Source organism: Lagenorhynchus albirostris, chromosome 9 (assembly GCF_949774975.1).
Source record: "Lagenorhynchus albirostris chromosome 9, mLagAlb1.1, whole genome shotgun sequence".
In the NCBI taxonomy this organism is placed as follows: domain Eukaryota; kingdom Metazoa; phylum Chordata; class Mammalia; order Artiodactyla; family Delphinidae; genus Lagenorhynchus; species Lagenorhynchus albirostris.
In genome coordinates, this window is record NC_083103.1 from 50,289,497 (window position 1) to 50,314,620 (window position 25,124).

Consider the following 25,124-nt stretch of genomic DNA (forward strand, 5'->3'; position numbering starts at 1 on the left):
TGCTGCCATATCAGGCTCAGAACTGCCCTGCGCCTCCCGCCATCTCCCAAAGCCTGGGAGAGCCTCCTCCCATCTCTAAACTGGCTCCTGGTCCCACCAACTCCCGCCTCTCCCCAGGCTGGAGCGGGGAGACTCCCAGACACCTCGGGGAGGGTGCCCACTGTGACGAGGGCAGGGTCTCACCGAGGCCACCTGGAAGGAGTTGTTTGTGCCTCTGTGGTCCAGGTCGTGACACATGCAGGAAATAAACAAGGCAAAGATCTCCATGTCCCTGGTTGGGAGGAGACACAGGAAAAGGAGGTCAGCCACTGCTGCCTCCCCACACTTCCAAAGGAGGGCCAGCTGGATGAGACGTCCAGGATAAGGGGAATAGCTCAGTGGTTGAGTATTTGACTGCAGATGTCCAGGAACCGCCTGGACAGGAGCTCAGGACACCTGGGTCCCCTTCTTGGAAAGGGGCCTCGTACCTTTCTAACTGGGCTGTTAAGAGGGTCCCGTGAGGCAGTGTGTGTAAAGCCTGCCACACAGGAGGTACCACCCTGTCCCAGGGAAGGGGACCCCACCAGCTACCAGATGGGGGGAAGTGCAGTCACTCACTCGAGGTAGTTGGCGAGCTCCAGGTTCTTGTAGAGCAGGTAGCAGAAGTGGGAGACAGAAAAGGCGTGCATCCAGTTGTGGTAGGGTGGATCCCGGTAGCCCTTCTTCACCATCAAACAGAACCTGGGGGAGGGGAGAGGGCAGCACAGGGGCCTCTGGCTCTCCTCCTCCAGGAAACCCTCCAGGCTCTGCCCTGCCCCATTCCTTTCCTATCCTGTGGTCCCAGTGTCTGTGAACTGCTTCTCACTCACAGATCCCCCCCACCCTCACAAGAGTGGGCCTCCCCTAGGCATCCTCAGACAGTCCTTCCCAGAGCGCAGGGGGCAATGGATGTGAGAGTAGAGTTAGGAGGGAGGCAGAGACGGGGCTGCCTGCACGGAGGGGAGGGCTGGGGACACACACCGGGCCAGCGTCGGGCAGTCAATTTTGTAGTTATTGATGAAATTCATGTCCTGCAGCATGCTGAGGATGGCCTGGAGAGAGTGGAAAGGCGGGATCAGAGGATCGTCAGTTTCAAGATGGGCCACCCCACCCCCAGCCTTGGCCCTTCTTGGAGCCTCCAACATTTTGGAGTCTTGGAACTTTAGATCTAAACTAGAGAACTATAAAACGGTAGAGCCAAGCACTCTCGGAGCCATGAACTTAGAAATATGACATCTAAGGACTCTTGGAACCAAGTTCACACAAAATCTTAGAAAAACAGGGAGGGGGGTGCCAATCCTGAGGCCCTCGTTGGTTCCAGTCCAGCCCCTGGCCCCTGGGCAGGCCCTGTGGCCCATGCTGGCAGACCACATGCCCCCTCCATCTCTGAGGAGACTCTATAGCCTTCTTTGATGACTCTGTCTTGCCAGGAAGTTTCTATGCACATCTAACTTCAATCTCCGGCTGTACACTCTCCACCTCCACTTTCAAGTGGGCCAGGCCAGCTCACCATGGAGGTGTCATCCTCGGGCAGAGAGCGAGGAGTGTAGGTGAAACAGGCAAAATTGGAGTCAATGGCAGCCACAGGCTGGATCCCATCATGGAGAAGTTTGGTGTATTCATCATCAGAGACCTAGAGGGAACCAGCCGGGGTATTAGAAGATGGCCTCCACCCAATCCAATGTCTTCAACCTCAACTTCCCACAGTGGCGGGGACCTCCCACTCAGAATGCACACCAGTCGGGCCATCCACTCCATGGGTTATCACTGGGCAGGAGAACACCACCGTCCCCTCACCATCCTGCAGCCCACCTACTATGCCTCCTTTCCAGTGACCACCCTCATCTGTAACAGCCTGTCCTTGTCAAAGACAGAGAACACCTCTTCATGGCAGCATAGGTAGCCTTTCATGGACAATAAATGAAAGATTCCTTCTTTTGGGAGGACCATCCCAGAGTCTAACCTCAATCCTTCCTGCTACAGCTTTGACCGTAGCCACAAAGTCTGTGACACTTTGGTTTAGACACAGATGAGAGGAATGTTCAAATGAACAATGACCACCACATACTCTGAAGTAAAGTCTGGGACAGCTTTTCTAACACAAGGTCTGGGAATGGGACTGCCCAGGACTGCAGGGCCACTGTATTTAAGGGATCTGTCAGAAGGGCCCTGGGTGGGCTTCCCAGCCTTCAGTAATTCCCAGGATGGGAATTATCCCTGGACATTGGGAACACCTGGCTGAACCAATTCTTCCCTGGGCTAAGTAGTGCTGCCAGCCTTGGGGCTGAACCAGAAACTGCTTTGAAGGCCAGCTGCCCCGAAGGAGAGCAGCAGAGCAAAAGGCGAGGCATTGCTCTGCGTCTATCTTCTTTTTTTTTTTTTTTCTTGCGGTACGCGGGCCTCTCACTGTTGTGGCCTCTCCCGTTGCGGAGCACAGGCTCCGGACTCGCAGGCTCAGCGGCCATGGCTCAAGGGCCCAGCCGCTCCGTGGCATGTGGGATCTTCCCGGACTGGGGCACGAACCCGTGTCCCCTGCATCGGCAGGCGGACTCTCAACCACTGCGCCACCAGGGGAGCCCTGGGTCTATCTTCTTATATTCGAGAGAGGATGATAAGAAAGCCCAGCCTGTCTTGGGCGCCTGAGGATTTGGGGAGGCAGGGGAGGAAAAGGTGGGCTACAGGGGACCCTGGGGCCCTGACAAGGAGGGCAGAAGCTCCGTGCAGGGCTCACCTTCATGTGGTACATCATCATCTCGTTGGCCAGGTGGCTGCGATACTGGGCCTCATTCACTTTCTTGTATAGGAGGGACTGGGGGGAGAGAGGGAAAGATGGGGCTCAGGCAAGGTGGCTGTGAAATCTCAGAACGTCCAGGACTGGGACAAAGGGATCAGATAGAACCCCTGCCCCCTTCCTGTCCCATGCTGGGCCCAGTCTGAGCCTTCAAGCTCCAGCCCAGAGCAGGGGGCCCCCTGCAACTTTCATCCAGACCTCCCCTTGCCCCTCCTTCCCAGTGCCTCTTAGCACTTGAGCTGGCACTTGGCACACTCTCCTGAGCTTGCCCCAGGCTTCAGTGATGGAACCTGAGGCCCACAACAGAGAGACAGAAGCAAGGAAGGGGGACAGCGTTGGGGGCCTAGGGGTTGGATTCCTGGGCCAGAGCTGCCAACTCTGGACAATGAGACCCAACATATCCCAAAAAGAATAACCAGGAGCTTGGGTTGAGGTTGCTTCCAGAGAACGGAGGGAAATAAAACAGACCTCCCATAGTCCTGGGAGGCTAACTGTACAGGACAGGAAGTAGTATCTCTGATTTTCTGATGGGAAACTGAAGCCAGAGGTGACCAGTAGGTACTGAAGATTGCAGAGCAACCCAGCAGCAGGGCTCTGAGCCCCAGGGCAGGGCACGGACCCGTCTGGACAGAGCAAGGAGAGCCAATGTGGAGAGAACAGAGGGTCCTGCACGCCCCTGTCCTCCTCACATGTGCGATGCTGATGCCACAGTAGATGGAGAAGGCTGTCGCCAGATCCTCGTCAAACTTGCTGAACCATGGTCCGTTGATCTTATTTACCAGCTCGGCCACACCGATGACCTCTGGGGACCAAAGAGGGGCTAGGATGAACCAGTGGATGTGTCCGACGGAGATCTGCCCTCCCAGGGTGTCCTCAAGGGACACCACGTATTTGGGAAAACCCATCCCTTCGGCTTAGGGACACTAGGGTGGTGGAGAAGGCTTGTGGAACGTCCGCTCGGCTCCGCCCCATCCTGCTCAGGCCCCGCCCCGCCCCTCCTCCCGGAGCCGCCAGGACCACGCACCCTTGTTCTCGTTCTTGATGGGAAAGCAGAGAATGTTGCGCGTCCGGAAGCCGGTGCTGTCGTCCACACCGCGGTAGAAAAGTGGGTGTGCATACGCGTCCGGGATGTTCAGAATCTGGCCCGTGGTCGCCACGTGGCCCGCGATGCCCTGGTCGGCCGGGATGCGGATCTCATAGCTCTGCCGGGCCAGGGATGGCGTAGAGAGGAAGTTGGTGGCCGGTCACAGAGCGGACCATCAACCATCGGGCCTGCTCCACAGCGCCCACTGCGTACTCCCGGCCCCCAGGACCACGGCCACACCCTCCCTCCTCAAGGCCCTGCCTCACCTCATCATCCACCACGCCCCCATCGAACACCTTGGCCACCAGCTCGTTCTGATCCAGCAGGAACACAGAGCATCTGTGGAGAGATGGCTTTGGTCCACAGAGCCCTGACACCCCTCTCCCGCCACCCCTCTCCTGCCACCCCTCAAATCTCACGACTAGAGGCAAAGCCTGGATTTTGAGGCCTGGAGGGAGAGACTCTCCTCAGAGCTGGCTGACTCCAGACATCACTCCAGATCGATGATTTTTTTTTTTTTTTGTGGCACCTACTCTACCAGGCACTGTGTTAGGAGCTGAGGACCCATGGCCAGCAAAGTAAGCCCCACCCCTGCTGTCACTTGATGTCACAATCTAGTGAGAGTCACAGGCATGAAATAAAGAATCACAGAAAACGTGATGGGGTCCCACAAGAAGACAATGGAGGGGAAAAAAAGAGCGGAGGAAAGAAGAGGTCGGTCTCGTTACTGAGGCCCAAGGCCTCTCTCGCCCCACCCCGGGGTGGATTCACTCACATCTCAGCATTGCTGAGGTTTCTGGCCTCTGTGATGATCTCCTGGAGCAGCACAGAGACGTCATCTGTGGGAGCAAGAAGCATGGGGAACAGTGGTGAGACCAGGCCGGAGTGCTGAGAGGCCAAGCCCTCCCACCTCCCCTCCTCAAAATGCCACCCCCCAACTCCCACCCCACAGCCAGGTATGAAGGAGGGCAGTGCACTCACCCAGGTGAGTGAAGAGGTTCTTTGCCACTTGGAGAAGAGCCTGGAATGGAGAAAATGGAAATCACAGGGAATCAGGTTGCAGGGGGTCACCCTCTCCAGCCCCCTGCCTCCATCAGCTCCAGGGTCTTCTCATTCCTCCCCTAGGGCTCTCTGGACAGACTGGAGACTGGCAGAGTCTAATTATATCATTTGGCTACTAAGTGAAGGAGTGGGAGGAACAGCCCCAGTGAGGGTGTACAGACATCCTGAGTCTGAGGTGCGCATGCACCTCCAGCTCTAGCCACCCAGCTGTTGCGGTGATGTCCAATCTGAACACTAGAGGGCGATCGCATACAGTGCCTGCAGCCAGAGGTGCCGTCTTGAAGAGCTACTGTCCTCCCTCTCTTTTTTTTTTTTTTTTTTTTGGCGGTACGCGGGCCTCTCACTGTTGTGGCCTCTCCCGTTGCGGAGCACAGGCTCCGGACGCGCAGGCTCAGCGGCCATGGCTCACAGGCCCAGCCGCTCCGCGGCATGTGGGATCCTCCCGGACCAGGGCACGAACCCGTGTCCCCAGCATCGGCAGGCGGGCTCTCAACCACTGCGCCACCAGGGGAGCCCTGTCCTCCCTCTTTAAGAGGCCGCCAGAGCATAGGTAGTCTCCCTGCCACCAGCCCCCAAAGACATGGGCTTTTCCCTTGTGGCTGACTCTCTGGAGCTGAGAGCTGGGCGACGTGGTCTCCGAGAGAGGCGCCACTCACCTGGCACTCACACTTGAGCTTCTGCTCCTTCTGGAAGGCCAGGGTGCTGGTGAGGACCGTGCTGGTGTAGTGAAAGCAGTGCTGGATCACACGCTCATCCTGGTCTGTGAATCTGGCAGGGTGGGGTGGCGAGGGTCACCGGAGAGGGACAGACCACAGACTGCTTGCCCCATTCTGCCTTACTTCCGTTCCTCCAGGAAGCCCACTTGGAAATCCACCAGCAAACTCACTCTCCTCTGCTGGGGCTGCTCACCGCACAGGTGGCTTGGACCAGCTTCCCCCTCAGACTGGGGGCTCCTGAGCGGGGTGGGGGGGGGAGTTCTAATCCTCCTCTGATCAAAATGTGTTTTCTTCCTCAGACTATTGCTTCTCGAAGCCAGAGCCATGTCTCCCTCCTCTGACTTTAGACTTACCCAGACTGAGGTTGAGTCTCCTCTCTCAGACTGGGGCTGGGTGTTCTCCTGCTCTTCTCCAGGGGCCCCTCCAGCCTCAGGGAGGGGCGGTGGCACTGCCCTGTCTTTTCCAGCTCCTGTCACTGTCCTACCCTCCTCCCTGCACTTTGCAGGCCCCGATTTGCTGCCTCCACAAGTCCTACAGTGCTGTGGGCAGGGCAGTGCCCAACAGATTCATGGAGCTGGCTCACAACGGACAAGATCAGCCCCAAATCCTGAGGAGGTCATTCAGTGGGGTCACCAGATGATTTGTCACCAGGGAGCTTGGTGGGACTGGATGGACCAAGCTGGAGGTGGGACCTGGGCTGGGGACGTGGGTAAGCCTCTCCGGATGGGGATCATGGAGAGATGCAGCATTCCTCAGAGATTCTGACCATTTCTCAGCCCCCAGATTTCCCTGCCTAGTCCCTTCCCCATTTGGGGGCTGCCTTCAGTGCTCCTTTCTGCCGGGGTATCCTCCACGCGTGCTCGCTGTCCAGTGATTCGGATCCAGACCCCAGTCCCCACCACCCTGTGTCTGTCTGCCCACCTTCCTTCTTGTGGCATTTGAGCCCTCTCCATCCAGTCCCACCCACCTCTCTCCCCTCTTCTATGGGCGTCTCTCAGCTTCAGCCACAGTAAGATCCTCATCGTTCTGAGAAAACCTCAGGCTCTTTCACACCTTCATGCTTTTTCCCACACTGTTCGCTCTGCCTAGAATACCTTTCCCACCCTCCTCCCTCTACGCCCTAAAAATAAACATCAAGTCTTGAAGGCAGGGACCATGACTGTATCATCCCCTAATACAGAGCCTGGTACAGGGGAGATATTTGGAAAGTGTTTGCTCAATGTCGTAACTGTACCTCTGCCCCTGCCACCCGCCCCATCGCACTCCCAGCTAAAGGGATTCTGGAGTCCCTTCTCTCTGGGCTCCAGGCAGCTTCTCTGCAGTGTCTGCTCTGAGCTGAGCGCCACCTTGGCTCATGTAGTTGTTCAGCACTCAGTCCCGGAAATATGTGGAACCCAGAGATGACCTTGCCCCTGCCCTGGGCCTCAGGGCTGTCACCAAGTCCCCACCTCGTTTCCCTTCTGATACCACCTCTCCTCCAGGTCCAGGGCCACCTCAGAACCCAAGGCTACAGCCAGCAGCCAGAGGTCACAAACCCTGCTGGACCCTCCCCTCTGGGAGCATAGGGCCAGACACAGTAGGTACTCAATGTGTGTTTATTGAATGGCACAAATGCTCCCACCACTAGGATGGGACAAATGACACAGATCCTACATCCCCGCTGCCTCAGCAGGTTCTGCCTTGTCCCTGTCTTTATTTTCCCAGGCCCATCCAAGTGCCAATAGAGCTCCATGCTGGCAGGTCCTGCTACTCAGATCTCTGACACCCAGATCTCTGCCCCACCCCTGCAGGCCCCATCCCTGGGCTTCTGACACTCTCTAGTCCCAACATCTCCAGTCTCCACTTCCTGCAGGAGGTCCGAGCCCTCAAACCCAGCCTGCTTGCTTGGGCCCCAGGGGCCAAGCATCTTGACAGCATCTCTCTGCATCCTGGAATCAGAATGCAACCCCTCACCTGCCTACTACACCCTACTGCTAGGCCTGCTGGACCAAGTGTGGCAGCATTCACATCCTAAAGCTGCACCCAGGACAGACACGGCTGATCAATCCCAGCACTGTTTCTCACTAAACTAATACAATGCTTCAGGCAGCTGCTACCAGTTAATGAGTTGGTGTGGGACAGGAAATCTATGATACGACTTCTAGGCCTCAAACCTGACCTCAGTTCTTGAGATATGGACTAAGCTTGTTTATCTGACCGTGTGTCCAGCTTACCCCTCTGTTTCACACGATTCCTACAGCTGCCCTGTCAATGCCTCTAAGGACCCTCAGCTTAGCCCAGCCCCCATGCCTATTCCCTGAGTCACTGTCCACTGGGTCGGTGATGCTCTGCGGGTCCCAGAGAGTTCACCCATCCTAGAGCTCATCGCTCCTCCATCAGGCAGTTCCCAGCAGAAATGCCAAAACAAAGGATGGCAAGTGGGGGAAAGGCCAGTAGCAAAAAGTGGATAATCCAAACTGCAGGAAGTGGGCAAAGAGAAGGGGAACTCGCCTGGACCGCAACATGATTTTACAAAGTCAAAATGGAGCAGCGGCAAGGGTCTATCGCTCCCATAATCTCACAGTCTCTTGCACAAACCATTCAACCTACCGCTGCTGGAATAATAAGTACTCCCTGCCCAGTACCCTTCCCGCGCTGTTACCCTAGTCGAGCCCCGCCCGGCCTCTCGGCTCCGTCTCCTGATCCACATCACTCCACCCAGACTCACAAGTCTCCTCCGAGCTTGTTGAAGGTGCAGGCCAAGGCCACCACCTGGTCAGTGGCCCGGCTGATGACAGGGATACAGAGCATGGCCTGCACCTCGAAGCCCAACATGCTTTGCAGCTGTTGCACATCTTCCTGCAAAGGGGAGGCAGGCGGGAGGCAAGTCAGGGCAGGGAAGGAGGAAATATGCTTCCTTCCCCCACCCTCCACCACACTCTGCAACAGGAGGGGCTGAAGGGCTCATGCAGGGTGGGAAATGCTATGACATGGGGTGGGGTCTTGTCTCCCCCCATTCCTAGGCTGCCCTGGCCCAGAGACTCTGGCCCTGGGGACTGGGCAGTGGGCTCTCCCCTTGGCTCCCCACCAGTCCAGCCAGGCCATGGCTTACAGAGGTGAGATCTTTCAGCTGGATAGACTTCTTGTCTTCCACCACCTGGCCCAGTCGTCCCATCGTCAACTGGGGGAGTGAGGAGAGCCAGTCAGGGCCCAGCTCTTCCCAAGATCAGGCGATGTCAGACCTCTTCCCCCCCAAGTCTGTAAGTTTCAACTATCTCTTCAGTCAGTCCAAACTGTGGATGGAGTCAACACTGAGGAGTGAAGGTGGGGTGAGGGTGGGGGAGTAGGCTCTTGACCAGAATCTCCTATGGAGGACTTGAGGGTCTTCCCTAACTAGGAGAAAGGAAAGCAGAATCCAAGGATTCTCACTGATCTTAACAGATTCTAAGAGAGCCAAATCCAGAAATACTCCAACAGAAGTGACATGGTCGCAGGTGAGTCTTTCTGTAGACTGTGAGACATTTCTCCTAATGGCTCCTGATCATGAGAGGTTGTGATCTCTCACAACATTTCTAAGTAGACCTCAAGATCCAGATAATTCCATCAGATTCCAAGAGATTCTAGCAGATCCCAATCTCTCTGGGCAGATCCCAGGAGAGCCTAGACAACTTTAACTGCTTCTGCAGACTCCCACACAGGGGGTGCGGGACTCACCGGAAAGCTGATTTCTTCCTCCAGCACTTTATCTCCAATCACCTGATGGGCAGAGCGAGGTGGACTGGTTAAGGATGGGCAGGGTTTTTCCTCTCAGAGACCCCGGTCCCTCGCCCTGCTCCACAGTGGACCTGGGCCCTCACCTTACAGGAAAGCTGGAGACTGTCCTCAGATACCAGCAGGAGGCAGCAGCGGGACGCCTGGGTCGCCTGCTGCAGCTGAGAGGGAGGGACACAGCGAGAGGCTGACCGTGGATCTGGGAGCAAACCCACTCCCCACCCTCTGGCCTTTTTGAGGTTCCTCGGGTAGGTGGGGAAGAGAAGAGGGGCAGGACACGGGACTCTGAACTGAGATGGACGGCTCACAGGGACCTTGGTCCCAGGAGGGGCACAGGGACTCACGTATTGGAGGACTTTGAGCTGCAAGGAAGAGGCATCCAGGTCGTAGAGTTCCCCTGCAATGGCGGGGCGCGGGTCAGAGAGAGAGGGCCCACAGAATCCCCCAAGGGTGCGCGCCACCCTCAGGCCCCGCCCACCCATGGGCCCCTCCCTTCCAGGTTCGACCCCGCCCCTCCCCGCCCCCAAGGACCTGACCCAGCCGGGTCCTCACCGCAAAGCTGCAGGATCTTTCGGTCTTGGTCTGTGTACGGAACCCCAACCTTCTGGTCTCCCGCCGCCCCCTCTGGAGTATTCTGGACCGCTTCCGGGGCCGCGCTGGGCCCGCGCTGCTGCAGGGCCTGGACCCTCTTCAGGGCCACCAGGGTCTGGGACGGGCGGAGCGGTCAGCAAGCCACACGCCCCACCTTTATCGCCCTTTGCTCGAGCCCTTCCCTCTGCCTGCGGTGCCCATCGCCCCCACCCCCCACCCGCGTCCCAAACAACTCATCCCTCAGCGCTCCACCCTCCTGTGGACTCCCACTGCCCCCAGAGCGCCCTTCGGTCTATGATCAGGTAAGTACAGGGTTTGTCTCCACGCCTAGCCCCCAGACTCTTACAAGGCAGAACAGGGTCAGATTTCTCCGTCTCTAGCACCCACGGGGAGTCGTAAGTTCTTGTTAAAGTCACAAAATCATAAAATCTCCAGGAAGAGCCTCAATATCATTACGTAGATAGTCCTTCCTAAGTATTAACAAAATATTTGACTCCCCTTATTTCACCAGTACCCTCAGTAGATCAGTGCTATCCTTATCCTCATTCTCAGATGTGAAACTGAGGCTCAGAGAGGTTAGGTGACTTGCTCCAGGTCACACAGCCCAGAGGTAGTGGACTGGAACCCAGGTCTGTCCATCTCCCGGGCCAGATCATCTTCCCATCAGTTGTGATGAGGGTCTTCAGCAGCCCTCATCCTACCCCGGCCCTACCCCCACTCACATGCTTCTCCACGGCTTGCAGGCTCCACTCCTCACTGTCACTCAGATGACCACAGTGCACCTGGAGGGGAGTGACAAGGGGACCAGCTGTGACCTACCTCCCCTAGCCTCTTGTCTCTACCAGAGTGCCCTCCCCATGCCCAGCACACACCTGTCCCCACCAACACATACACACTCCGGTCTGTGGGCCTCAATAAGCCCATCCTCTGACCAAGCAGATGGCTTCAGGAAAATCCCCTCTTCCAGGAAGCCTTCGAGGGCTAATCCAAAGAAGTGGAACTTTTCTGATCTCTGCCTTTTCAACTACTGTTCCATCTACAGCACAATCCAGGTGTATAGTGAGGGAAACGGGGTGACCCTGGACCCCTCTCCATCTCTCAGTCTATGGAGCCCTTCAGGCCCTGATTATGGAATCAGTGGTATTAGCCTCAGCCTCCCAGCTCCATCCTTTCTGAGTTGGGATTTGAGCTGCCCCTAAGTCTGGGGTAGGGGAAGAGGTCCACCGTCTAGGATGCATCTGCTGTGCCTAAAGAACTTGGGAGGATGAATGAAGGAATGAATGAATGGAGCGATAAGGTGCTTTGCCTTGCATGTGATTCTCACCAACAAGTAACGCAAGCTTCCACCTTGCAGATGAACCAAGGCCCAGAAAGTCTGAGTGACTTGCCCAAGGTCACAGAGCAGAAAGTGGCAGAGTTGGGACAGCACCACCCACTCCCTCCCCTTCTCTGCCCACACCTTCCCTTCTCCAGATCCCTTCTCATCATCACACCCATCATCCTGTCCCTCTCCAACTTCCCTGTGTCAGTCACCTGGAATCCCCTCAGCCCATCTTTCATGCTCTGTGAAGTCCCTTCTCCCAGCCCTGCTTGGGTGCTTGGTGAGGAAAATGAAGGGGGGAGCACTGCAGGCCCTGCCAGCAAGCCTCCCCACCCGCGTCACCAGCTTCCTGGGCACCTACTCAGAGCTGCTCACCACCTGCAGGGCTCACCACAGTGCTTGCACTGGGGTCCCCTCCTTCATCCTCCCTCCCCACTCAGCAGCCCCTGCCCGCCTCTGCTCTAAGTCCCCTGCCAGGAGCAGATGGAGAGGAGGAGACCAGCAGGTGCTCAGGAAGCTCACAGTCTGGCTGGGGTGGGATGGAGTGGTGGATGTGATGAAGGGGGTGCAGAACTTCATACCTGAGGAAGAAGGAGAGGGCAGATTGAGTGGGTGGGAACTTATAGGCTGTGCGAGCTCAGAGGGGGAGGGCACCTGGGGGCCTTCCAGAACTGGGAAGACAAGCAGAGCCCGGAGGCGACATTGCAGGTGGGAGGCTGTCCTGGCAGTGCTGGGTAGTAGGTGGTATGGGGAGCTGAGGACCCGGGCAGTGGTGCGGTCCATGGTACCACAGGGTGGGTGCAAGTCTAAGGAATTGGACTTCAGCTCGATTGTACTGGGGATCCACAGCAGGCGTTAGCGTCTGCGGACCATGGTCTACAAGGTAGGGGGAGTTGCGGGGAGCAAGACTGGAGGCAGGAAGACCTGGAAGAGGGCTGGGCCGCCAAGGGTGGTTTGAAGGTTAAGCTCTGGATGAAGCTCCATCTATGACTCCTATAAGACAGGTTGTTGAAAGGCGCTGGGAGCATGGTTCATTTGCATATGGTTTACAGAAACATGTGGGCATTTTACTGTTAGTAGACGGGGGAGGACATCCTTCTTGTTCTTTCCACCTGGACTCATCTCTCAGGAAAAGGGAAAGCTGGGACCTCTCTAGGGCTGTGGACTTCCTGGGCTGGCAAAATAGCCTGGTCCCAGTACACAGCTGGGAGACTGAATGAGAGCCTCAGAGGGTTGGAGGGAAGGAAGCAATCATGGAGTCCTCCTCCACCCACTGGACGTACCCCTCTGTGCACACACTCCTGGGCTGCCTCAGCCCATCCCTACCCAGCATGTGCACAAACACACTACACACTTCATGGAGACCTTTAGCGCCCCCCAACACACACACACACACACACACACACACACACACACACACTCACACACACACACACACACACACACACTCATACATTCACTGTCCCATAGAGATACTCAGGCATGTGCGCACCTACACACACATAGACACACACACAGTGCAGTCACAGACTCGAAGACATCCACACACCCACACCCACAGTGACTGCCATCCACACGTGCACATTCATACCTGTAAACAGGATACTCGAGTTCACATACCCGAGAGCCATGCACATGCTTCTGCCCGCACCCCCAACCGACATGCAAACACAATCACCAGCACACACACGGCTCCCTTCTCACCAACAGAACATACTCTTGCACCTACTCTTGCTAACCAGGGGGCGGGTCTGGGGTCCAGTGGGAGCACTCAGGAGTGGGCACTGGAGCTGCAGAGAAGGTTGAAAGCCCAGCACAGCTCCCACCCCCCACCCTCACCAAGTTCACCGTGGCTAATGGACACCACACCCCCATGTAAGGATCTGGTGTGCTGACACAGCTCGGGGCGAGAGTGGGCGCAAATCACACATCAAATGCCTGAGACCAAGGGCTGCCTGCTCCTCAGAGGGACTTATTATCCCATAACTGAAGAACAGAGCCAAAGACTCTTTCCACACGAAGAATCTGCAATTAAGGCACCTTGATCTGCGAGCTGCAGAGTCCCAGAGCTCAGCCAGGCAGCCCTGCACAGGACAGCATATTCCTCAGAGAGCCCTCCGCTGACCCCATCTCTATCAGGCCCCAACAGTCCTTGCAGGGCCTGCTGGTTTCCTTGCTAGCACTTGCCATCATTTGCAATTCTCTCTTTATTTTGTTCACTTGTTTAATGTCCAGCATGCCCACCCCTCCAGACTGTACGGTCTGTGAAAGCAGGGCCCGTCTGGTCTGTCTCGGTCATTGCTGCTGTGTTTGAAGCACCAGTGCACAGTGCCTGGTGGTGCTCAAGAAATATGCTTTCAATTGATGGCTGTGTGAGTGGATGGATGGAGGGATGATGAATACAAGAGCAGAGACCCAGAGAGGGGAATGGGACTTGTTGAGGAAGGAGCTGGTGAGTCAGCCCTCCCAAGAGATCTGTCCTGTGGCACCCCCTTTCCCCCTCTAGACCCTCAGTCCTCAGGATCTGGCAACAGCTGGGAGGTCTGGGGCTGCCTATGCTGCCTCTCAGAGGATGTGAGATCCTGTGGCCCCAGGAGCATGGGGGTGGAGCAGCAGGACGGGATCCATCAGATGTGTGTGCACCGGGGAGGGGGTGTCCCTCAGAAGAACATTTCTACTTGAGTAGGAAGGCTCAGGCTTGGAGGAGAGGCAGATAGCAAACAATCCAAATACCTTTCAAGAGCTCTTCACTGCCCAGGGTATTTGAGAAGGTGAGGGGACAGTAATCGGGAGCTTCTCTTGGCAGCCAAAGCCACAGGTAGCATCTTGCTCACCAGCATGCACCCCCCTTCTCAGCCTTGCCGGGACCACACTCTTCCCCCAGCACTCCACCACCCTGCCTCTGCTCATGCTGGGCCCTCTGCTGAGAATATCCGTCTCCTTCTCTGCCTGTTCACCCCCTACCTGTGTCCCAGAGTCCCACTCAAATGCTGTCTGCGCTGTGAGGCACCTCCTGCTGCTCCAGCCTCTGCCACTAGAGCTCCTGCTGGCAGCATTCTTTCATTTGGCCAGTGGTGGTCTGAAGGTGACCCTGCCTTCCCCCAGACTGAGCTTCTAGAAGGCAGAAATGGGTCCGACTCCTCTCTCTGCCCCAGCACCTGTCCTGGGACAGGGCCCAGAGCAGAGTTTTGCTAGGGTGGGGTAAGTTCAACTGATCTGACCCTTCCTCTTCCCAACACACACACGCCTTTCCTACCCCCAGGAGAAGGCTGAAGCCTGGACTCCCGGCCAGACCTCAGCCACGGTGAACAATGGTCACAACGACCATCCTCCTGCCCACAAGACAACCTTCCAAGCATCTTCCCATTGCAGGGGCTGCTTCCTTACTGACCCAGCCCTCGCAGCCCCAGCACAGGAGGTCCTTCTAGGAACCTGGCACCCCCAGCCCCCTTTCCGTCAACAGAGGTGGGCGACCAAGTCACTGCCTACCACGGCGCACCTCTGCACAGTGAGGGCACGAATGCAGTCCTCCTCCAAGCCACCAGCTCTGGTACAGACTGGGACCAAAGGAGGGAGCGAAGCTGCGCTGAGAACGCGGTGCCAACAGCAGATCCGTTCCCTTCAGGGAACAGAAGCTGGGGGTGGGGTAGGAGCTTTCGGGAGAAACCAAGGGGGCCGCATCCCCCTCAATCAGGCAGATGGGGCGCCGAGGAGACCAAGCCAAGTAAGTATCCCTTCCTTCCTCTCCTCTCCCCGCGGCCGCCCCCCACGCCCACCGCCCTCCCCCGCCAGCAGCTGGGGAAAGGTCAGGCGCCTCGGAAATCTTTAATTCCGTTTTAATGAGGTTGGGAGGAGTTCCCCCCACCCGCCCCCGCCGCGGGCGCACCGAGACCGGCTCATTTATCTGTCCGCGCCCCTGCTTGGGGTGGCGGCCGCCTCCGCATAAGTCGATCCCCAGTGAGGGCGATTTGGGGGCGCTAACCCTTCGGTTCTTAGGACTGGACAAAGATTTTGAGCGCCCACTTCCACACGGGAGGAGAGACTGGAAGAACCTCAGAACCCGGACTCCGCAAAGCTCGGCCAACCCCATGGGGGAACCCAAAGCGGGGAGCTCCGCGAGGGAGCAGCAGGGGGGCGCCCTGGCCCGATTGCCCGCCCAACTCCCCCCACTTAGGGTTCCCCCCTTCCAGCTGAGGCCCCTGCCCCTCTGTCACCCACCCCAGGAAGCCCGCCCCGTTGCCTGGCGTCTGTCCCAGCCTCGGACATAGGTCTGGCTGGGGCTGGGTGCCTTCCCAGGAGCCCTGCCCCGTGGGCCTTCTCTCCTCAAGCCGCCTAGCTCCAGCGACCCCACTCTCTGACTGACTTTCCCACACTGGCTCTGTCGGTGTCATACCTGCCCATCCCTCCTCAGTCCTTTCCCACCTTGCTGCATTCGTGCCCTCTTGGGACACTGCCCCCAACCCATCCTGGAGGATACCAAAGAGGAAGTAGGGTCAGGGCTGTTTCAAGGGCTCCGCGGTGGTAAGAGTGCAGATGGGGCATCCTTCCGCAAGTTGCTGACTGGGCCCGCGGCTTCATTCTGCCCATTCAAGGTGGGGCAGAGGGCTCCTCCCTGGCTCCTCCCAGACCCCCATTTTCCCCAGCTCCAGCCCAGCATGCTACTCTCAACACACACACACACACACACACACCCCAGTGGGGCTCCATCCAGTGCTCTCTCCCTTGCTCCCTCCCCTGCTCTCCTCTCCCCCATCCTACCCACAACTGCTCTTACCAAGATGACTGCTGCCACAGCCCCGGCCTCCTTGTCCACCAGCGGTATGACCAGCACTGAGGGGGAGAGGGCAATGAGGTGGTCCTGCGGGGCCAGTGAGGCTCAGAGATACTGAGCAAGGACCCAGGGAGGGAGACAAAGACACAGACAGACAGAGGCCAGGACAGAGACACAGAGAGACCCAGAGACCCAGAGAGACAGAGAGATGGGTCTTGAGGCAGTGAAAACAATGACCACAGCAACGACCCCTGCATAGAAGGAAACCCCCTCACTTGACAACTTTCTCGTGATCCTCCCAGCAACCCTGGGATGGAGGGAGGCAGGTAAGGCTGAGCACCCCTATTTTACAGATTGGGAAACTGAGGTCCAGAAAGGGGAAGTGACTTGCCCAAGATCACACAGCAAGTCAGGTCTCCTGACTCCCAGTCTTGTGCACTTTCCACATCGAGACAGAGGACAGAGACCTAGAGAGACTGAGACACGAGGCAGAGAGACATGGCGGACAGGGGGCATGGAGAGGAAGAGAAAGAAAAACAGACAGTGACAGAGAGAGCATGACAACTACAGCCCATCTAACAACCAGCACAAGCAACACCCCATCAAGGTAGGTTCTGTTGTTCCCACTTTACAGATCAGGAAATTGAGGCTCAGAGAGGTTAATAGCACAACAGAGAGAGAATTAGATGGCAGGTGTGCTAGAGACACAGAGCAAGAGAAAGAAGGAGACGGAGAGATGCAGACAGGGACAGGGGCCACAGTCCCTCCCTGCCTCTGCCCAGCTCCCAGCCCTTACCTTGGGTGTCAGGAGCCAGTGGAGCCACCAGCCTGGCCAAGGGCTTCCCAGGCATGTCCGAGGGGCCCAGTCCATTGCAGCCCAGCCGCTTCCGGGAGATCACAGCCTCTCTGAAAAGAGGATATGATTCTACCTCTCAGTCCCTGGATCAAAGAGGAACAGGCCCCAGCCTGGGGACACACAGTGGGCTGAACCCTGAACATCTGAGAGGATCTGGACAAGTTGACCCACTGCAGGGTGGATATGAGGAGGGCAAAAATAAAAGTCTCGGTCCCTAACTCTCCCCTCCCCATGTAGAGAAGCAGGCAGCTACAGTCTGGCCTCTGGTGCCTCCTGCTGGTAGATATGGGAAAGGCACCTTCAGGATCTCTCACAAATCCCCCAGAGCAAGTAAAGCCAAGGCTCAGAGCTAGGCTGTCTGGGTTAAATCCTGCCACAGCTACTACGTGATCTTGGGCAAGTGACCTAACCTCTCTGAGCCCCCCAGGGAGAACTAGGGTGAAGAGAGTAGAATCCTAAGCGTCAGCATCCTCAGAAAAGTATTTTGGAGCAACTTTTGGTGGCAGCACAGGAAGGGGACTCCAGGAGTTTACTGGGCAATGCACGTCCAAGCAACTTACACAGATGAACTCAGAATTCGCAGTGATCCTGTGGATTAAATATTACCATCATTTCCATTTTTCAGGTGGAGAAACTAGGGTGCTGAGTGGTTAAGTAACCTGTCCAAGGTCCCACAGCTAGTAAGTGGTAGAGCCAGGATTTGAACCCAGGCATTTGGCACCAGAGCCCATACTCCTGAACAGTACACTTGAGTCTTCCTAAAGACCTGAGGGGGTTGAGCCTCCAACAGGGACTGGCATGAATGTCGAGGAGGCAAAGGGCGTAGGTGTGATGGGGGGGCAGGGGGAGGTGGGAACTGAGACAGGGGAGGCTGCAGTAGGAAGAAGAATGAGTTTCTCTCTGGTCTCACCACACATCCCACCCCATCCCCGCCTCTGGCTCTTCCTGCTTAATTAAGCGCCTGATTTTTCACCAAATGCCACTCCCTAATGATTAATTGTCCTGGGTTCTTCATCCCTCATGCTGCCTCCACTTAATTGTGTTTGTAGGAACTGCCTGGCCTGGAGAGAAGAGAGGCGTGGGGGCCTAGGACTCTGGTGTGTGCATGTGGGGTCACTCAGGGTAGCCCAGCTAAGGTCAAGTGAGGAAAAGAGAGGGGAGAGCCTGCAAGTCACCAGATCAGGAGGTCGCAGCAGCTAGAAAAATCAATGACCAAAGAGGTTGAATGCCTCAGTCAAGGTCACGCAACATTCTGAACCCAGCCGGTTCACTCCTGGCTCCTTGGTTCAGCATCTACAATAACCAGAGGTGTCTCCCACCTTCCAGTCATCACACCTAAACCTTTAGGCTCCTGGAGGGCTGGGCTCCAGTTCTGAGCTGTCCAACTGTGCCAATCACCCTAGGAAGGAATAGGGAGCTAGGGTGGCAGGAGGCAACAGCAGCCACATTTCCTGGTGACTAAGTCGATAAAGGCTGGGGCTTCGTGGAGGCAGGGGGCTGGCCTTATTGACCTTCAGCCAAACCCCTTCTAGTGGACCCCACCCAGTCACTTGGCCTTGGACAATCTGGTTACTGGGCAGCCACAAGGTGGCGCTGGTCCCCACGCTGCTGGTCAGTAAGCGCTGCAGCTCCATCTCACTAACCCTTGACTCCTCTCTTCCCACCCCCAGACCGTGGGCTGCCTTGGCCTCTCCCCTCCTCCTCCCGGGACCCTGATGAAGGAATTGCCCTCAGCCTTTCTTCTCTTCTGCACAGAACTCCTCTGTGCTCATGGCCTCATGACTCTCCAGCCCCCCCCATCTCTTAAGCTCTAGACCCCAGATACCCAAAGGCCTCCTGGAGGCCTGCCCTGGGCGTCCCTGAAGTTGCCGGAGGCCCCAAGGCCCGACTGGAACTTATCGTCTCCACCACTTCCCCCGAAGTAGCACAAGCATCCACCGGGTCCCCTGCGGCTTGTCCACAAACTGTCCTGGCTGCCTCCCTCTTCTCACCTCCCCCATCCAATGGATGAGTCACCTCCCATGCATCTCTCATAACTGTCCCCTGCTCTCCATTCCCAAGCCACTGCCCAGCTCAAACAGAGATACCTCTCCCCTGAACCTGCAGCAGCCTCTCCCCTCGCCTCCTGCCTCCTGTCGGGTCCCTTAAATCCATTCCCCCCAACCAGAGCCAGGGCAAGTGTTCTCAACTAAAATACTTATGGGAACATTCTACTTAAAGTCATTCCACAGAGTGGTTATTTATTCCAGAGTCCTCCTGGGTCAGGTTCCTTACTGAGGACTAAGAAGAGGAGGAGTGGTGTCGTGCGGGGAATGATGTGCAGACCCACACTTGAGTGCAGGGACAAGGGCTCTGAGAAAGGAAGGAAGAGTGGGCCCCAGCCTATCCAGGTGCAGGACAGAAGTGGGGTCAGGGAAGGCTTCCTGGAGGAGGAGATGCCTGAGTTGAGTCCTAGAGGACAAGCAGAGCAGACAGGAAAGGATGTGCAGGCAGAGGGAACTGCATGGGCAAAGGCTCAGAGGAAAGAATGTGTGTCTGCTGGATGATCCAACAGCAAGGAGGCTGCTGTGGCCAGACAACAGGGAACAAGGCTGGAGACAGCCAGGGCCCTGAGGAGCTGGGCTTGATCCCGAGGACAGTGGGAGCCCTGAGAGGGACTTGAGCAGGAAAAGGTGAAGGTCAGGTTCAGTTTCAGGCTGATCGTGCTGGCTGCTGAGTAAAACTCTCACTGGAGAGGGAGAATCTGAGAGACAGAAACCGGGTCTCAGTGAGGGCCCCGTAGTCTCAGTGGTCCCTGGACAGCAGAGGAGAGGCTGGGCTGGGGCAGGTCAACCTTGACTGGGTCTGATCTTCCACCAAGCACTGGGGCCTCCAAGGATCCTCCATCCTCAGGAGTCCCCACACCCTGGCACCAGGCCATGCTCACCTCAACCCACTCCTATATGAGCCCTTTTCCTCTGCCTCACCCTTCCCAGAACTGCTGTCCCCCTAGAGGTTTCAAAGATATCGGAAGGGGGAGGGGACTCCAAGGCTGTGTCTCCCCCACCCAATTGGGGCTGGGGGCATCATCTACTGCTCACATCCCCTACGACTTCTCCTCAACTCAGAGCCCCTGCTCTGCCTCCTCTCCCCTCCCCTGCCAGGCTGATGTTGGGGGGTGAACCTTGATGCTGGGGTCGGCCCAGCCAAAGCCCAGGGCCCGCTCCCCAGACTGAAGGCTAGTGACTCAGCCCTGGGTGCCTGGGTGGTCGTGGCTGCCCCAGTGAAGATAAAGACAGATGGGCACAAAGTGAGAAGAGGAACGGGTGTGGACTTTATGACAGTTCCGTCCCTTTAACAACTATTTGCTTAGTGGAGAGTAGAGCCAATGGCCTGGAAAGAGTGCCAGGCCCTCTTCCACTCCTCTGAACCCCTTCTTAGGTGAGGCCCCCTCCCCTTGACTGAGCCGCCCCCCTCTCCGGGGGCCTCAACCTCACTCTCACCCTTTCATCTCTCTTGGAGACAAATTATGATTCAGGCCAGGACCCCGGAGCCTCCTCTCTCTCTCCCTCTCCCTCTCCCAGAATGTGAGACTCCAGAGATGGGAAAAGACTGTTCTCTGTGTCCCTTGAGACAAATCAGAGGGACAGACAGATTCTGCAGTGATTGGCGACCAGGTCAGCTCTGAGGAAGAAATTTCTCGAGGTTGGGCCCTGGGCCCCCCAAATGGTAGCAGAAGGAGACAAACAGCTGGGGCCGGTGTGGGCGGTATCTCCGTTGCAGCCTGAAAGGCCCCAGATTTCACTGCACTCAGCAGCAAATAATCAGAGGCTTTAAGATGGCAGGAGACACAATGAGAAGAGGAAGGCGGCAGGGCTGGGGACTGCAATAGGCTGGGAGATTGGGGCAGCAAGAAGAGTGAGGCGAAGGCTTCCAGGAAGCCTCTCACCCAGGCAGCCCTCCACGATTCTCTCCCTCCAGCCCTGAAGCCCCCTTGCAGCCCTCAGGGTTCATAGTGGGACCATCCCTCAGACATCACACTGTCCCATCTTATCACCACACTGAAGCGTAGACTGAGGCCCAGAGAGAGTGCATGAGATTGTGATTGCAGCCATGTTGTCCCAGCTCCCGACCCAGGGTTCTTCTCGTGGACAGACCCATCCCTGAGGGAGGCTACCAAGACCCAGACACCTTTTCTGAAAACTGGATCCTCCTTAGTGCCGGGGATCTACAGAGCAGGCCTCCTAGCAGCCCTCTGGCTGGGCCGTGGCAGAGAAGGGAAATGGGCTGGTAGAGATGGAAAAGGTACAGGGAAGGACTTTGCAGGGGAGGAAAGAGCACGAGCCTAAGCAGGGAATCTAAAACACACTGGGGGGTGAAACGGCATCCGTGAGCCCACGGAGGGGTACGGGGCGGTGGCAGGAGAGGCTGGGTAGCTAATGGGGCCTCCCCACACCACCCTGGGCCCTTATCTGTCTTTATGATCCACCTCTACTTCACACCTGCTGCTGTTTGCCAGCCCTGCTGGCCCTCCAGGGCTGCCTGGAGGAGTGCCCCCTCCACTGGGCATGGCCAGAGCTCAGGCTCCACCTCAGCCTGGGGCTGCGGCCTGGTCTCCTGATGGGGCCAGAGCCACAGAGGTCACCTCTGGAAGGACCCTGGTAGGGAAGTAATTTTCTCAGGGTCACCCAATGAGTACCTGTGTTGGGACTTGGGGGTGGAGGGCAGTCAGCAATCATTAAGCTCCTACTGTGTGCTGGCATGGGGCTAAGCCCTGGGCAGCTATGATCTCATTAAGCTAATAGACATGGCCCACCCTTAGCTCCATTCCATAGATACGAGAACAGGTTTGGAAGGGGATACAGTGGGGCAGGGATGGGGCCGGGCTAGAATCCAGGCCTGTCTGACTGCCATTCAAGTGCTCTTGCCTCTTCCACAAACCTCGGTCTCAGCTGGAGCCGAGGAGGTGGGCTCAGCACCGACACACGGTGGGTGTGCGGGTGGGCAGAGCACAGATTTCAGAAGAGAGGACTGGCCTGAACCTTCACCCCCAATGCTTGCTGGGGGGACGTCCCACTGCCTCACCCCTCCTGCCCCCTCACCTGCCTCACCTCCTCGGCCTCCTGGGATTTCTGAGCCCAATCTCCCAGCAGGCCTCCCCATTTCCACTCAACTCTGGGCTAATTGCATTGGAACATTCACTTTTAATTGCTTTTTTTTTGGTACCTTTTCCAAAGGCTTTACTGAATCCGAGGTGGCTGGGGGCGGGGATACTGAAAGGGCTGCTGACGCAGAGGATCTGAGCCCCCTCAAAGATGCCTGGACCGCAGGCGGCGCCCCCCACCCCCAACCTCCATCCCGTCCCCAGCTCACAGTAGAAAGCCTACGGGGAGCATCACAGGCTCAGGAGCAGAGCAAACCCTGAAGGATGCTCACCTCTTGCCTCCTGAGCCCACGATCCTGCATCCCTCTCCCAAAAGAGCCTTCCCAGGCTGCTTTGATGAAACTTCCTGGATCGGGCAAACTCATATTAAGCAAAGTTCTTGAGGATTAGGGGCTAATTAGGGAAGGCTCAGAAGGAACTTTCTAGCATTTTTTTCCCTTAAGATTCCAAAGACCTCCCAGCCCTATCCCGCTGTCTTATAGATGGGACACTAGAGGCCAGAGAGGGGCATGGCTGGCTTGGTTCACACTGTCCTCAAGGGGAGGAGTTGTCAGGAGATGCTGAAGGGGACAGTGTCACCCACCACCCACCCCATGAGGGAATCGAATGGGAGAACAGGAGGTGGGAAGGCTCAGAGCTGTTGGAGGGGAGCCAGCCCCTTCCATTGGGAAGCGCCAGAGGAGAGAATTAGCGTCAAGGAATCCAGGGTTCCGAGTGCCAGGAGGGGCCACAGGACCACCAGCATCCCCAGCATCAGGACCTCTGGCAATCTTTCCATGGCCTCTGTGAAAGGTGAGTATCTTGCCAGCCTCAGCTACTACCTGAAAAAGCCACATCCCTGACTGCTTGGCCTGTTGGAGTGGAGAGCTGCCTTCTGGTAACACCCCCGCTAGTGTCCACTCAGCCCTCAGCTCCTGACCCTGTGCTCTCTGGGCCCACAATGGCCCTGCGGTGCTTAGAAGGCAGTGCCCATGTCCTCCATGGCCTGCCCCCCTCTGGACCAGCACCCCTGCCCGTCAGCACTTTCTCATCGGACAAGCTCCACTTCCCTTCACTGTCCCCTAGACAGCCAGGAGCCAGGAGACTGTGTCCCAGACCTGGCTCTGCCTCACACCAGGTATGTGGCATTGGACACGTCTCACGATGTTTGCCCATCTGGAAAACAGGGAGGCCGAATTCAGTGAGCTCAGAGGTATCAAGGGGCCATAGGGTGCTGAGCCCATGTTCCTAAAGTCTGTGATTCCAATGTTCTAGCATAATGAAAATAAAAACAGACATTTAGCACTCATTATGGATACAGTTTTAAGTGCATTACATGTGTTAAACTCATTTAATCATCACAAGAATCCTCCCATAATAGTACTATGAGGTAAGTACTATTATTACTGCCATTTTACAAGCAAGAAAATCAGGACACAGGGAGGCTGAGTACCTTGCCCTAGGTAGTAAATGGGAGCTGCGATTTGAACCCAAGCGGTTGGGCTCCAGAACCCACAGCGGGACGCTGCTTCTGATCTCCCTATCCTCAGAGTTGGCACCATGTGGGGCCAGCATTCTGTGATTCCGAATTCTGTGATTCTGTGAGAACCTGCCAGGCAGTTCTCGTAGCCTGCTGGGGTTCTAACTGATAAACTGTAGCCCCGATCTTCTGAGACTTGCTCTGAGGAGGCTACAGCGATTTAGCACAGCTCTCCAGGAGAAAGCCTACCACTTGGTGCTTTCCCTGTGCCATCCACTCCCCCAACACAACACAAGAGAAGACAGTGGACCCGGCCACTGGAACCCCACCTGGCAGGGAGGCTGAGGTCAAGGTCAGATGGGGAGGGTCAGACCAGACCTTGTGGTCACCCTTGACTGTGTGAGAGGGCAATGGGTGGAGAACAGCTCACCGTACTTTCCCCTCCTGGGGCAGCTCATGGGGGGGCTCCTCACACACCAGCCGGGATTCCCCATCCAGCAGGTAGGTGTAGACAGTCTCCTAGGACAGAAGGCACTCATGAGATCCTGAGGAGAAGCCCTCCCAGCTGCCCAGTCCCAGCCTGACACGGGTCTGGATGACAAGGTCACGGGCATCTGTTTGTCTGTCTTTACTCCCAGGTGATCCTAAGTGCGGTCAGGGTAGGAAGGCTCCCTTATGACCTCAGCACCTCACTCTCTCCTCTTGGAAGGGTTCTGGGCAGGCAGTGACCCATCACCCTGCCGGCTTTCCTTACCTATCACCCCACATCCAAGGCGCTGGGGAGGGTCTGAAGGGCTGAAGGTACAGACAAATCACCCCAACCCCACAGCCCTGAGATGTCTCCCTGCCAAGTCTCCAGCCTCAGCAAACAATAACTGAGTGTCCACTCAGGGCCGTACTGCAGGAGAGGCTCGGAACACCCTGGAAGCTTTCCTCCTACCTCAGATACACAAACAACTCTACAAGAAATCACAAACTATGACCCAAGCCAGGAGGGCTTCCTGGAGGGAGTGACTTTAAAGTTGTAACTGGAGTGGGAATTAGACACATTCAGGGAGTGGGTGAGGCACAGAAGAATGGCTTCTGGGCCGAGTAATAGGTATGTAAGTGTAAAGGGCCCAAAGCATTGACAGACCTGATGGTGGGGGCAGGGGGCACAGGAGGTGGGCTTGGGGTCAGCCCAGTGCTGAGCTGGAAGGGAGCTGGGGGAGGGTGTTGGGGAAGGGGCTGCTGCTGGGGAGGGAGGGGCTGGTGAGCCCTGTGAGATAGGAGCTGATTTATATTTTGGAATGATCACTCCCCAGAGTGAGATCAAAGCTCTGGTCGAAGAATGTCAAGTCTGCAGCTTGTCAATCCACCCTCCCCAAGGGCCCAGAGCAGTCCTGCCTTCAGTTCCAGACCATGTCCTGGCAGAAGCACTTGCCCTCACTGACCCACAGGAGAAAAGCCACATTCCCTCCAAGCAGGACTGGCTACACTTAGGTACCCACAACCAACACAACCTGCAGAGCGTCTCCACTGCCCGCACTGCAGGTGATAAGGGAGACCCAGAGGCTCAACAG

At 56.8% G+C, this 25,124-nt stretch overlaps 1 protein-coding gene across 10 annotated transcripts in view; it reads right to left on the bottom strand.

Annotated features, from left to right (window-relative positions):
• Window positions 1-25,124, bottom strand: part of PDE2A (phosphodiesterase 2A) — a 185,643-nt gene that overhangs the window by 102,937 nt on the left and 57,582 nt on the right. For 9 of the 10 annotated variants that reach the window (XM_060159917.1, XM_060159916.1, XM_060159918.1 and 6 more), the window contains 21 exons: window positions 23,993-24,081; window positions 16,901-17,010; window positions 16,108-16,163; window positions 10,735-10,794; window positions 9,974-10,127; window positions 9,766-9,818; window positions 9,508-9,582; window positions 9,365-9,406; window positions 8,763-8,831; window positions 8,379-8,509; window positions 5,612-5,723; window positions 4,875-4,914; window positions 4,669-4,732; window positions 4,160-4,232; window positions 3,834-4,011; window positions 3,499-3,611; window positions 2,750-2,827; window positions 1,529-1,651; window positions 1,000-1,070; window positions 598-720; window positions 184-271 (listed from right to left, as the gene is read on the bottom strand). In XM_060159917.1, coding sequence (XP_060015900.1) covers window positions 184-271; window positions 598-720; window positions 1,000-1,070; window positions 1,529-1,651; window positions 2,750-2,827; window positions 3,499-3,611; window positions 3,834-4,011; window positions 4,160-4,232; window positions 4,669-4,732; window positions 4,875-4,914; window positions 5,612-5,723; window positions 8,379-8,509; window positions 8,763-8,831; window positions 9,365-9,406; window positions 9,508-9,582; window positions 9,766-9,818; window positions 9,974-10,127; window positions 10,735-10,794; window positions 16,108-16,163; window positions 16,901-17,010; window positions 23,993-24,081 — 1,902 coding nt within the window. Of the gene's footprint in view, window positions 1-183; window positions 272-597; window positions 721-999; window positions 1,071-1,528; window positions 1,652-2,749; window positions 2,828-3,498; window positions 3,612-3,833; window positions 4,012-4,159; window positions 4,233-4,668; window positions 4,733-4,874; window positions 4,915-5,611; window positions 5,724-8,378; window positions 8,510-8,762; window positions 8,832-9,364; window positions 9,407-9,507; window positions 9,583-9,765; window positions 9,819-9,973; window positions 10,128-10,734; window positions 10,795-11,855; window positions 11,915-16,107; window positions 16,164-16,900; window positions 17,011-23,992; window positions 24,082-25,124 lie in introns of those variants that run through there. The other variant, XM_060159926.1, reaches the window with a different exon arrangement.